The 14,754-nt window shown below is 41.8% G+C and overlaps 1 protein-coding gene across 1 annotated transcript in view; it reads left to right on the forward strand.

The window, feature by feature from the left end:
• myo10 (myosin X) overlaps positions 1 to 14,754 on the forward strand; it is a 296,284-nt gene that overhangs the window by 257,455 nt on the left and 24,075 nt on the right. Inside the window, exons 26-30 of the mRNA XM_063069990.1 lie at positions 5,001 to 5,124; positions 6,554 to 6,797; positions 7,263 to 7,358; positions 9,393 to 9,486; positions 12,923 to 12,978. Coding sequence (XP_062926060.1) covers positions 5,001 to 5,124; positions 6,554 to 6,797; positions 7,263 to 7,358; positions 9,393 to 9,486; positions 12,923 to 12,978 — 614 coding nt within the window. The remainder of the gene's footprint in view (positions 1 to 5,000; positions 5,125 to 6,553; positions 6,798 to 7,262; positions 7,359 to 9,392; positions 9,487 to 12,922; positions 12,979 to 14,754) is intronic.

Below are 14,754 nucleotides of genomic sequence, written 5' to 3' on the forward strand. Positions count from 1 at the left end.
TGTTCTCTGGTTCTCACTCTATCAAAAGCCCTGTAGATACACTTAGGATTATTCATTGAGGTATCCTTAAAGATCGGTAACGTGACAGCACGTTTATATGCAGCAGCCATTCTGGATCCAATCAAGCATGTATTTGTTTGTCCTGTGCATCCTTTTTACAATTGCAAGTCACTGCTGGATGCTAAGAGCATCAAAACTGCAGGACTATCTGATAGCGATGGAGCTGGACTTATTGTATACAGAGGTCAGAAACAGGTTTATTATCACCGGCATGTGTCATGAAATTTGTTAACTTAGCAGCAGCAGTTCAATGCAATACATAATATAGAAGAAAAAAAACAATAATAAGAAATAAATCTATTGAATAGATTAAAAATCATGCAAAAAACAGAAATAATACATATTAAAAAAGAGAGGTAGTATTCACGGGTTCAATGTCCATTTAGGAATCGGATGACAGGGGAAGAAGCTGTTGTGTTATTGCCTGGACTTGTTGCGTACTGTTGTGCCATGATGGTGGTGCAAGTGATTATCTTGGATGTTTTCATTGGGATCACAAGACCCTGTTGGACACTGATAATGTATACCACAAGTCTGATTTATTGGCGAGACCTTGAGCTGTGTGCCTCGGTTGTAGTGAGGACTGGGCCGAAGCCGTGGTCTCACCTGTTGCAGCCGTTCAGGTGAGATGGTGCCAAGGTGGAGTGGGGGACGCTGTGGGGCATGGGGCATACTGGAATCCAAACTGAGTTGAGGCCTGGCCCCTCCAGTTTGCTTGGTGGAAGAACAAGCTGGACCAGTACTGCAGTCATGCCACTCAGGGACTTGTTTTTATCTGTATGCTTTTCTAAAATTGTAACCGTATGTGCTACTTGTGCTATATGCTGTTGGTAATGTTCTACACCTTGGTGCCAAAGGAACGCTGTTTCGTTGGGCTATATTTGTGTATGGTTGAATGATCCTTGAGGGCAGTATTCTGAGGGATATCTTGGTAGTTCAGTTGGGAGTACTCAGTGATGAGGACTTAAAATGAGTCCGTCTCTGGACTTGTCGTGCTTGACTTAATTGCTTCAAATTTAACCTTGGGCAAAGGAATAGGATAGCATATTTAGCTTACCACAAGGGAACCTTGAGCAAATTGTACAGTCCTTGAAGTAGTGTGATCTTATTAGGGTGGGTTTGCATTTCATAATTGAAATGCAGCCATCCTAATGATTTCTATTACCGAGAAACATAATATGTACAGAAACTGGATATGCTGAATCTGTCACATGTGGTTCAACATTACCAAGGGGAAAGTTTATTGTAAAGTAGACCTGGGAAAGTAACCAAAGTGATCTGAAAGTGGAAGGTTTATGGAAATAGTTAAGGGGCCTCCAGCCCTTTATGCAGAACGTGTGCTGTTCTGATGATGGCATGGTCTGAATATGTTTGTATGTATCTATGTGGTTCTTTTACCACTACATATAGTTCATTCTTAACTAGCTCTGTGTCCAGTTTGGAAACACTGCTGGATGCACAAGGCTTTACTGGCCAAACAAGAGGACACAGTACTGCGGATGGTGGAATCTGGAAGGACTCAGTGGGCTGAGTAGGATTTGTGGTGGTTGGGGGTTGGGGGTGGGGGAATAAGAAAGACATGATGCTTCAGGTTGAAACCATGAATCAAAACTGAGGATTGATTGGGGAGATAGCCAGTATAGAGAGGAGAGTGGGAGTGGTGAGACGGCCCACCAGGTGAGGAGTGCCAAGAAAGGGTGAAGAACGATGGGAGGGGGAGGGATGCAGATGGGACAGTCAGGTGGGGACAGACAAAAAAAAACTTCAAGGGAAATTGAGCCATGTGAGGGGCGAGAGGGTGAAAAGATAGGCTGGAGGGTGACACATAGGCTGTAATCACTGGAATCTCGTAGTGAAGGAAGGTGATAATGAGAACCATTAAGAGAGAGGCAAAGGGCAGATGGCACCAGAACCAGACAGCAGGATGCTACAGTGGGTGAAATATGTAGATAGAGGAACAGAGCCAGGAGGCGGAGGGGTTTGAAATGGATGATGGGGATCTGGTGTGTGGGGGAGGGGGAGGAATGGGAAAGGGGACAAGAGAGAAAAGAGAAGTGGGGGGAGCAGAGGAGGTAAGGTTACTTGAAATTGGAAAATTCGATATTCATACCTTTGGGTTTTAGACAATTAGGGTTGCCAACTTTCTCACTCCCAAATAAGGGAGAAAAGGTGGCATGCCGTGGCAGTGTGGGTATGGTGCAGGCCCGGGATGAAGTGGCTGGCAGCTAGCAGATGGTAACAGGGACCTTTTTCAAAAGAGAGAGAGAGAAAAAAAACAACAACCCTGAATAGGTAAACAAATCCAGTATATGAACCATGTATACATATCTTCAGTGTTATATATGAAATGTAACACCAAATTATAACAGACGTGACATGAAATAACACCAAATAACCCTATCTGCCTATAGAGTCGACATATAATCACTGCAAAAGAGAAAAGAGGGGGGGACTCACCAAGTCTACTTTTTCCATGGATATTTCTTGCTGCTCTTGACTGATTCAAGCAGTCCTTTGTCCTTTTGCACAGCCAGAGAGAAGTCCTTACACGACAAGTCACAGTTCACAGATATTTGAAGTTCATTTTTGATCAGCTTTGTGCTGCATCTGTTTCTTGAGTCTGACCATTTAATGGTCATCAGAGAGAAGATCCTCTCTACAAAGGCATTTGAGCCTGGCACACTGAGGACAAGTGAGACAATCCTGAACATGTTGATCAAGTTGGCTTTCCCTATGTTTTGGAAAACTGCCACCCATTTCTCACTGGTGGATTTTGTGGTATCCTGTCTAGCTTTCTGTATTTCCTCCCAGCTAGCACAAAACTCTTCATAGAGTTGGTCCATATTGACTGTCTCTGTCATTGTGAGGGCAGCCACCACCTGCTCCAGGTCAGTGAAGGAGAGCTCTTCATAGAGGCCAATCGGTTTCAGTTTCATCATGACATTTTCTGGTGAGAAATCAAACCACTTGTCAATGTATATAATGACAGAGTCATAGAACTTCACGAAGTCCTGTTGCTCCTTGGACCTTTGTGCTGGCACTTGTTTGTCCATCAGCTGCTTGGTCTGGTATCCAAAAAAGCTGTCCTGTTTCCACTGAAGCATCTTCATTTTGAACTTTCAGACTTCCTCGTAAACATCTGTGATGCAGAGTTTTGTTTCCTCCAGCTTTTTTACGAGTTAGTCAAAAATACACCCCACGTTGTGGAAAAAGCACAGATAAATTTCAGTAGCTCCAGTTTTTTCTTCATCCTCAAAAATCCTCTTCAGTGCCACAGGACAGGTCTCAAGGGACCTGAAGTATGACGTAAGAGTTGGCCAGCTTTGCAGGAGACGTTCGACAGCTGGATGAAGAGAGAGCCATCGTGTGCAAACGACGCAGAATTTCACGCCACTCAATGTCAACAAAGGCAAAAAATGAACGCAGTTCCTCTCTTCAGGAAGCAGATATTGAGAAGTGGCTGTAGACCTTTAGAACAATTGTCTTAATATCCACTGACAGCTGATCACAGGCGTGCTTGCAGGCGTTATGAGCTATGTGAGCTGGGCAATTAGCTTTCGGAATACACTTGTTGGCACTGCTCAATAACTGGTAAACTGAGTGGTGTTTTCCAAAGTTTACATCGGCATTATCTGCTGCATAGGCTGTGACGAGTCTAATATCCAGTTCATACTTTTCCAGACAGCTCATCAGAGCTTGATGTATGCCATTTGCAGTTTCACCACTGTCTTCATAAAAGTCAAGTAACTTACACTGCACTCCATCAGACACAGAGAAATATCTCATGCACACTGGAACCATCTTTCTATCTCTCTTGTTTGAGGCATCGGTGGCAACTGAGAAATACGTGGGCCCCGCGGGTTCACCTTCGTCAGTCGGGGACAGATCATCTATAATATCCCGCACAGTCTTTGGTCCAAAAACATTCATTGTAATCATCTCAGCTTTCGTTCTTCCCAAGTGCATCTTCCTCACAACATTTGAGTCATTAAACAAAGCACCGTTGAGCTTAGCAAGACAGTAGGTGCTGTTGTAGCAGAGTCCGTGTTTAACCGTGTGGTACACATACGAGGCTTCACTTGCCGCGATTTTGTCATTTTCCGCGGTAGATTTCATGAAGAATGCACCAATATTGCTTGCACCTTTAGCTAGTGTGGCCTTCTTGTGCACTTCTGTGGAAGCATGCTGAGTTAGGTCATTCTCACCGCCATGGCCAATTGAGAATTCCCGACGGCATAAAGTACAGAAGGCCTTTGTCGATGTCGAGTCACCACTGACGGGCTTAACCCGCGTCTTTTTTGCTTCCCATTGCTTGTTACAGCTGCACAGTCTTTTCTTTTTTGGAGGTTTATCCATATTGACACATGCCAAACCGACCGAGCAACACCAGACGTTACTGAAACTTTTTGTTTTGGCAGGAATTGGCAAAATATAGCACACAACTGATGTGCGTAAGGGGGCCTGTGATTGGATGACGGGTGAATCACTCGTGTGTGGTGTCAACAGCACATGCAACATGCACACACGCTGTTGTATCAGATCTAGGATCCGTCTAAGTGTGCCCTCTGGTGATTAGAGAGTAGTATCAGTCAAATATGGGACAAGGGCAGTCCCGTATGAGACAAACCAATTTAGCCCAATATATGGGATGTCCCGGCTAATACGGGACAGTTGGCAACCCTATAGACAATCCAGCTAGAGCATATTGTAAGTTGTTCCTTGGTTTGTGCTGGCAGTGGAGATGTGGAGGAGGATACTCCTAGCCTAGCTAGTTGCACCAGATGCTAAGGCATTAGTTTCCAAATCAGGGTCCCTACACTGCAATGTTTGTCTAAAGTATAATTTCTGTGTGTTACTTTTAGCAAGCCTAAAACAAAGAACAATAAAACTGCTCCTATCTACTGTTATCGCCACCAATAACAATTTCTTTTTCTCCGTAGTATGAGGAGAGTGATGATGAAGTTGATTCTAGATTTGACACTGACGAAGAACTAGCTTACCGGCGAGATTCTGTCTACAGCTGTGTCACTTTGCCTTATTTCCACAGCTTCCTGTTTATGAAGGGTAAGAACAAATTTTCAGAAATGGTTAATATAATGTAATGGTTAGTATAATGTACTGAACTGCACATCTGCGTTCATTGGCTAGCACAGAATTAAAAAAAACTGAAAAATATTGATGCATGTATCTGGCTTGACTTTGCCATGAGTTTAAGCCTCAGTCCATATCAGAATCAGGTTTAATATAGTATTTAATATGTTTCTATATTCGGGTTCTATATAGCTGTGGAGCTGTTCTGACCAATTTGAGACCTGGTTGAGTTTGGCTCTGATTCCTGTTTAAGACAATGCTGTGTTCAGTGCAACAGGGAGTTGACACAGCAGTGTCCTGTGGTAATGATCTCAATAATCGGGTAATTGGATCAAAAGGGTTCAAATCAGTGCAGAGGAAGTCCCACACTGTTAGAAGTTGGTGATCCTGGATGAGATGTCAGCCAGGCCTTTGGTTATCTAAATTGTCCCGTTAAGATATTTAAAGATGTTTTCCTGATGTCATAAGCAACATCACGAAGCATAACTTTGTCAGAAAGTAATCAACTTCTGACTTTCAGTACACAGTGTATTCATTGATGTTCTTCAAGGATGCTCTCAAAGCCTCTTCAAAATAATACAGCAGCTCCACAACTCCTGGAGAACTCAGTCCTTCATCACAAATGCAGTGAAAGGGCATTCAAGATGGCATTGAGAAACTCAAGTTTATGCATTGGAGCACACAGCTTTGTGCAACACCTCACAAATGCCCATCCTGTTGGGCAATTCCTGCTCTAACTGTGGAAAATTCTGCAGTTGGCCTCATCCACAGAACTGGAATCAAGTCATCTTCGACCCTGAGGGACAGACTAAGAAAAGATTATTGTAAATAATGACTACTTTTCAAAATTAATTCAATAGAAAGAAACACCTTTAACATGCTTCACATCCATTTCAACGCAATTACTTAAAACGAAACTTCACCTGGTGAAGATCATGTAACAGTAGCCCAGGTTTTGTGGAAAACTATTGGCATTTGCCATGTAACTGCAGACATTCACCCACCAAATTATCAGCAACTTTGAGATTTCTATCTTACGGCAGAAGTTCCAAATTTATGTCAAAGCTTCACAACTAGCTGTGCTCTATTAAACTTGTTGAGTCCAGCTATTTAAATTGATGTAAAACTTAAAATACTTGAAGGCATTAAGCTACGCCATATAAATGATATTGATTATGATAAATTTGAATGGCTTATTCAAATTAACTCCTCCTTTCTCCCCACCACCACCATCTACCCCTCATTGCCATTCTTTTTCTGAACATCTCCCTCACCTCAGCCAGCCACACACCTTTATGCTCCAACCATCATTGCTGAGAGGATGTGGTTCAGACGTTCTATTTTGTGCTGCAGGGGCAGCTTCTTCACTCGATTTGGTAGTGAATCTGCATCTGTTTTTCAGGAGGATTGATAAATACGTGGAAACGCCGATGGTGTGTTTTAAAGGATGAAACATTCATGTGGTTCCGTTCCAAACAAGAAGCCCTGAAACAAGGCTGGCTGAATAAAAAAGGAGGTGGCACCTCCACCCTATCAAGGCGCAACTGGAAAAGACGCTGGTTCGTGCTGAGGGAGAGCAAGCTGATGTACTTTGAGAATGACAGTGAAGAGAAGCAAAAGGGAACTATCGATATCAGATCTGCAAGGTAACATTCTTTTTACTAAAGCACCCCTGTTGGAGCTTCACCCACCAAACACAAGTAGTGGTGTTGCTCCCACACAGTGACAGTGACACGCTCAGTCCTGACCACCTGTGACCATTGCATACACCCAGTTTCTGCCTCTATCTAAAAGACATGAGTTGGTGGGTTTGTTGGCCACAGTAAATTTCTTTAGTAGGAAGGTGGATGTACTAATTGAGGATAAGTGATGGGAATGATGGGGAGACTAGCATGGAATTAGTGTAAAGAGACTGTTTGATGTTTGGCATGGATGCAGTGGACTGAAGTGCCTGTTTCCATGCTATACAGCTCTAAGTCTGTGAACTACTTCAAATTAATGTAACTTAGCTGTTGCCTTGTTTCATCTGATTCATTCATCTAATGACAGAATTAAAATAGGCATCTAACATTTTGTTGGTACTGATCTCTACAATTCCTTTATACCTTTAGAGAAATTGTTGATAATACTGGCAAGGAGAACGGCATTAATATAGTGATAGAAGATCGTGTCTACTATCTTATTGCTGAGACGGCTGAAGAAGCCAGGTAAATGTTTTCATCATTTAGTTCAGGTGTGTTTGCTGATCTGCTACATCCCTCTGGTAACACAAACACTTCTACCCATGTTCAGTTCAGTGGGCAGGCTACTTTCTTTGTTAAAGTCTGTTCTGTGGAATTCAAGGCTTGATCACTTTTCTTAGATCAAAAGAGCAGCTGTTCTTCAAGGGGTAAAGTCATTGAAAGCCATTTATGAAATATCCTTTAAACTGACACTAGGGAAATAAACCTTGGTTCAGCACTGTCTGCTGTCTACCATCACATAATCACCCCGACTATTCTCCACAAATTTCAACATAGGCTTTGTAAATTTGTGTCAATTAGACTTTGTCAAATCTGCAACTTTGTTCAACTTTTTCTAACATAGGCAGATTTTTAGTTCTTTTTTTAAAATTTTGAATAGATTCCAAGGAATGTACAAATCAGATGTCCTTCTCAGAGACCGTGGAGAGACTGCTTGCCAACAATGACACCCGAAATACTTAGTTATGAACTGTGACTTTTCAAAACTATGCAAGTTTTGTTGTAGTAAAATTGGTTGAGTGATGTGAAAAGTATGAACTGTTGTGAACCAGAAAAGAGCTGGCTGTTCCAAGAACATTTACATGTCACTACTGAAAACTTTAAACTATTTCAGTTCTGTTGGAATTTTGATTCCTGCTTCCTGCTGCTGAGCTCATGTCTATGGACGTTCTTTTTTTTCAATGTGCCTTTTTTATTCACTTTATTTCTTTTAGAGAAACGCTTTAGCTTGCTTAACTTATCCTCGTAGGACATGCTTTCTAATCCAGGCAACATTCTGGTAAATCTCCTCTGCATCTTCTCTAAAGACTTCCACATGATTCCAATAATGAGGAGACCAGAACTGAACACAATATTCCAAGCAACAGGAATTCTGCAGATGCTGGAAATTCAAGCAACGCACATAAAAGTTGCTGGTGAACGCAGCAGGCCAGGCAGCATCTCTAGGAAGAGGTGCAGTCGATGTTTCAGGCCGAGACCCTTCGTCAGGAATAGTCCAAGTGTGGTCAAACCAGGGTTTTATAGAGCTACAACATTACCGTATGGTTCTTGAACTTAATCCCCTGAATAATGAAGGAAATGCACTATATCCTGCCTTAACAGTCCTATCAACTTGTGCTGAAACTTTGAGGCTCCTATGGTTGTGGACCCCAAGATCCCTATGTTCATCTCCACACTGCTGTATTCCACCTACAAATTTGACATTCCAAAGTGAATTACTTCATACTTTTCTGGGTTGAACTCCAACTGCCCCTTCTCAGCCCAGTTCTGCATCCTGTCAATGTCCCTTTGTAACATATGACAGCCTTCTAAACTATCCACAATACATCCAACCTTCATGTCATTTGCAAACTTACTAACCCACCCTTACACTTCCACATCCAAATCTTTTATAACCAATGCAATACCCTTTCCTCTCCCTCCTTTGTGGATTCTCCCATTTCATCAGCCTTCTCCATCCCTCTCCATCCTTCTCTACCCTTCACTTCCTATTGTCCTTTCCTTTCTCTTTAAAGGTCTATTCTAGTCCATGTGAGTCTCCTCCAGTCCTTGCTCATCAATCTTCTTTGATCAAACATTTTCTGCTTTCCCACCTTCTCAATCCTGACCTCATTTTCTTCCTTTCAAACGACTCTTTCCCTTTATACACCCTCTAGCTTTTGCTTTACACCTACTCCCAACTTAGTCCTCACTTTCTCTTCTTTATTGTTTCTTCCCTGTTCCCTATTTCTGATTCCCTCACCTCACTTTGTCTCTGCACTTTCTCCTCCACTCCCCACTTCACCCTGCATTCCCTCCCCCTCCCCCAGCTAGTAGAATAAAGAATTTCATCCTTTCAATGATTTAAATAAAATCCAACTTTCTTTTCATTGGATTAATAGGTGGACATTTTCACCATTGGAAAGAGCGGGAGAGTTGAGGGAGCAGGAATTGGGCAGAGTGTGGGGGAATTGAGAGGGATCTCCTCGTTAATGTTTCTTCCCCCTTTTCTTGGTGCAGTCAATGGTTTAGTATCCTTAGCCAAGTTCATGGATCAACTGAGCAAGAGATTAGAGAGATGCATGACGAGCAAGCCAACCCACATAATGCAGTGGTAAGTTACTGTTGACAACCAGCATGTCTTCTGTACTGGGCTTTGTGTTGTAAGGATCAGTAACCAGTATCACTTTATGAGTGAAATGTCAGCTTTCACTATATATTGCAATGACATAAAGATTCTCTTGGTTATTTATTTTTGCATGATTGTAAAGCTGATTTAATAAATTTATATGTACACTTTCAAGAGAATTGTAGACTTGACACATTGACACAGAACTCTACACATTGCCCTGTAGGAAAACGTGAAGACGCAGGAGACTGCAGGTGGTGGAATATGAAGCAAAAACCAAACTGCTAGGAAACTCAGCAGGTCAGGCGGCTGGTAGGGGTGGCTGAGGAATGGACAATTAATGTTTTGAGTTGAGACTGAGTCCAGCTGAAAGTTCTCAACCTGAAATGTCAGCCTTCCATTTCCCTCCACAGATGCAGCCTGACCTGTTCAGCTCCTCCTGCAATTTTGTGTTTTGTACTACCCTTTTGTTGCTCTTACAGAAAGTCTGGGATCCTATTCCCAGCTGTTATTAACTCTTCAGGTTAGAGCTCAAGAAATTATCATTCCACCCATTAAAATTAATGCATATTCAATCAGTTTATGACAGAACCTCCACCTTCTCTTCAAATCCCCATTGCGGTCAAGAAGACCCAAGGGGGACAGTATCAACCATAAATGAATGGTGGAACAGGTTCCAGCAGCCAAATGACCCACTGATCCTATTTTTAGGTGTTTACCACCCTGCCCAGTCACACAGGCTGCCTTTGCAGACACATTAAGTTCTTCACACAACTCGTGTTCCCACTTGGTTTTCTACATATAGGTACCAATGACAGAGGTAGGAAAAGGGGAGAGGGCCTGAAAGGAGAATATAGGGAGTTAGGAAGGGAAAAAGGACCGCAAAGGTAGTAATCTCGGGATTACTGTCTGTGCTACGCGACAGTGAGAATAGGAATGCAATGAGGTGGAGGATAAATGCGTGGCTGAGGGATTGGAGCAGGGGACAGGGATTCAAGTTTTGGATCATTGGGACCTCTTTTGGCGCAGGTGTGACCTGTACAAAAAGGACGGGTTACACTTGAATCCTAAGGGGACCAATATCCTGGCAGGGAGATTTGTGAGGGCTACTGAGGTGACTTTAAACTAGAATGGTTGGGGGGTGGGAATCAAATTAAAGAGACAAGGAGAGAGGAGGTTAGTTCACAAATAGAGAAAGCAGGTAGACAGTGTGTGAGGGAGGATAGGCAGGGGACAGAGATCAGGAGCACTCAGACCGAAGATGTAGGGGACAAGGAAGGAGAAGATAATAAAGTTGTTTGCTCCGTTAAGGATAAACAGAGAGTAGGAGGTGGAGAGTTTCTTAAATGCATCTATTTTAATGCGAGGAGCATTGTAAGAAAGGTGGATGAGCTTAGAGCATGGATTGATACCTGGAAATATGATGTTGTAGCTATTAGTGAAACGTGGTTGCAGGAGGGGTGTGATTGGCAACTAAATATTCCAGGATTTCGTTGCTTCAGGTGTGGTAGAATAGGAGGGGCAAGAGGGGGAGGTGTTGCATTGCTTGTCAGAGAAAATATAACAGTGGTGCTCTAGCAGGATAGATTAGTGGACTCGTCTAGGGAGGCTATTTGGGTGGAATTGAGGAATAGGAAAGGTGTTGTGATGCTTAGAGGGGTCTAGCTATTTGTGTGTGGAAGGTCATGTTTGACAAATCTTATTGAATTTTTTGATGAGGTTACTAAGAAAGTTAACAAGGGTAAAGCGGTGGATGTTGTCTATATGGACTTCAGTAAGGCCTTTGACAAGGTTCCGCACGGAAGGTTCAATCATTAGGCATTAATATCGAAGTAGTAAAATGGATTCAGCAATGGCTAGATGGGAGACGCCAGAGAGTAGTGGTGGATAACTGAGTGTCAGATTGGAGGACGGTGTCTAGTGGTGTGCCTCAGGGATCTGTACTGGGTCCAATGTTGTTTGTCATATATATTAATGATCTGGATGATGGGGTGGTAAATTGGATGAGTAAGTATGCAGATGATACGAAGATAGGTGGCGTGGCTAATGAAGTAGGTTTTCAAAGCTTGCAGAGAGATTTAGGCCAGTTAGAAGAGTGGGCTGAAAGATGGCAGATGGAGTTTAATGCTGAAAAATGTGAAGTGCTACATTTTGGTAGGACTAATCAAAATAGGACATACATGGTAAATGGTAGGGCATTGGAGAACGCAGTAGAACAGAGGGATCTAGGAATAATGATGCATAGTTCCCTGAAGGTGGAATCTCATGTGGATAGGATGGTGAAGAAAGCTTTTGGTATGCTGGCCTTTATTAATCAGAGCATTGAGTATAGGAGTTGGGATGTAATGTTGAAATTGTATAAGGCGTTGGTAAGGCCAAATTTGGAGTATTGTGTACAGTTCTGCTCACCGAATTATAGGAAAGATGTCAATAAAATTGAGAGAGTACAGAGGAGGTTTACTAAGATGTTGCCTGGGTTTCATCTCCTAAGTTACAAAGAAAGGTTGAACTAGTTAGGACTTTATTCTTTGGAGCGTAGAAGGTTGAGAAGGGACTTGATAGAGGTGTTTAAGATTATGAGGGGGATTGATAGAGTTGACATGGATAGGCTTTTTCCATTGAGAGTGGGGAGACTCAAACAAGAGGACATGAGTTGAGTTAGAGGGCAAAAGTTTAGGGGTAACATGAGGGGGAACTTCTTTACTCAGAGAGTGGTAGCTGTGTGGAACGAGCTTCCTGCAGAAGTGGTTGAGGCAAGTTCGATGTTGTTGTTTAAAGTTAAATTGGATAGATATATGGACAGGAAAGGAATGGAGGGTTATGGGCTGAGTGCAGGTTGGTGGGACTAGGTGAGAGTAAGAGTTTGGCATGGACTTGAAGGGCCAAGATGGCCTGTTTCCGTGCTGTAAGTGTTATATGTTTATATGGTTATCTGCAAGTGCAACCAAGCACAAGTCACAGATTGTTTCATAATGAGTCATCTACACCAACAGTAGTGCATTTAAATGTGTTTAATATTATTGTTATTGACAAGTAGTTTAACTAAAACTGTCTTGACTGTAATGTACATAATTACAGGCAACTGCTGTATTACAGAGATGTGTCCCAAGAAATTGATATGTTACTGTAAAACCATGTTATCTGTGCATGCATGAAGAAAGTTAAAAACACAAATTTGTGTTGATTTAATTTTTTCACATAAATTGATGAAAATTTTTATTCCGTATCCCAGATTTTTGGGTAATGATTTTTGAATTCTGTAATGGTGTATTTCCACAGCTATAACACAGCTGTTACGCAACCTGTGCTTAGTGATTTTTGATATTAATTATTAAAAAAAAGTTGAATTTACCGGTATGAAAAGTCAGAATCAATTTGTCAACATTTAATTTAAAATATTTGTCTCTTACTGTCTCTATAGGGCACATTGGATGTGGGTCTCATTGATTCAGTCTGTGCTTCGGATAGTCCTGACAGGTAGTGTTTGAGTTTTTTCAAACAATGTATTTTCAGAGATCCATTAGACTTTGAACTTACAGCACTGTGTCTAATAATTCCCCATGCGGGGGAGACCAACTACACTATTTTTAACAAATACATAAAGATTCTTGTACATGTGTAAAATTTCATGAATGCTGGCTCAACGTTGGTGTCTTTGCTGTATTTAGAATGTATGTACATTAATATACACATACAGTTGTAAGAAAATGTTTGTGAACCCTTTGCAATTACCTGGTTTTCTGCCTTAATTACTCATAAAATGTGGTCTTCATCTAAGTCACAGTAACAGACAAACACAATCTGCCTAAACTAATAACACACAAACAATTGTACTACTTCTCATTAATACTGAATACACCATTTAAACAATCACAGTCTAGGTTCAAAAAAGGATGTGAACCTCTGGGGTAATGTCTTCTACAAAAGCTATTGGAGTCAGGTGTTCCAATCAATGAGATGAGATTGGGGGTGTGGGTTGTAGAGGTGCCCTGCCCTATAAAAAAGACACACAAACTCAAAGTTACTGACACAGCCTGCTCTTCTCAAGAAAGATCTGTTTACGTGCACCGCGCCTCAATCGAAACAACTTTCAGCCGACCTAGGAAGAAGAATTGTAGATATGCATGAAGCCGGAAAAGGCTACAAAAGCATTTCTAAAGAGCTGACTGTTCATCAGTCCACAGTAAAAGAAATTGTCTACAAATTGAAGAAGTTCAGTACTGTTGCTAATCTCCCTAGGACTGGGCATCCTGCAAAGATCGCACCAAGGCTATAACCTGCATTGCTGAAGGAGGTGAAAAAGAACCCAAGGTTAACAGCAAAAGGCCGCAGAAATCTCTAGAACTTGCTGAAGTCTCTGTTTCTGTCCACTATATGAAAAACACTGAACAACAATGGTGTTCACGGAAGAACACCAGTGCTCTCCAAAAAACATCATTGCTGCGTTTCTCAGCAAAAGACTGGCTGGATATTCCACAACATTTCTCAGACAAAGTTGAATTTCTTGACAGAAATGTATAGTGCTATGTTTAGAGAAAAAAGGACACTGCACACCAACACCAAAACCTCATCCCAACTGTGAAGCATGGTGGAAAGAACTGGTGGGACTGTTTTGCTACCCCGGAGCCAGGTCAGCTTGTAATCATTGAGGGAGCAATGAATTCAAGATTGTATCAAGACATTTTACAGGAGAATGTCAAGGTAGCAGTCCGTCAACTGAAGCTTAATAGAAGTTAGATGATGTTAGAAGAGAATGATCCGAAAGACAAGAGTAAATCAAAAACAATGGTTTAAAAAGAAGAAAATTTGTGTTTTGGAATGGCCAAGTTTGAGTCCAGGCCAAAACTGAGATGCTATAGCATAGAGCTGTTCATGCAAGATATCCCAGAAGTATTGATGAACTGAAACAGTTTTGTATGGAGGAATGACCTAAGATTTCTCCTCACCATTGTGCCGTTCAGCAGCTACAGGAAACATTTGGTGGAGGTTATTGCTGCTGAAGGAGGTTTTACCAGTTATTAAATACAAGGGTTTACACACTTTTTCCAGCCTGGACTGTGAATGATTAAACAACGTGTTTAATAAAGACGTGGAAAGTACAATTGTTTGTGTGTTATTAGTTTAGGTAGATTTTGTTTGTCTATTATTGTAACTTAGATGAAGATCAGATCACATTTTATGATTACTTAATGCAGAAAACCAGATAATCGCAAAGGGTTCACAAACTTTTTCTTACAGCTGCACATACACACA

Source organism: Mobula hypostoma, chromosome 17 (genome assembly GCF_963921235.1).
Source record: "Mobula hypostoma chromosome 17, sMobHyp1.1, whole genome shotgun sequence".
NCBI classification, from domain to species: Eukaryota; Metazoa; Chordata; class Chondrichthyes; order Myliobatiformes; family Myliobatidae; genus Mobula; species Mobula hypostoma.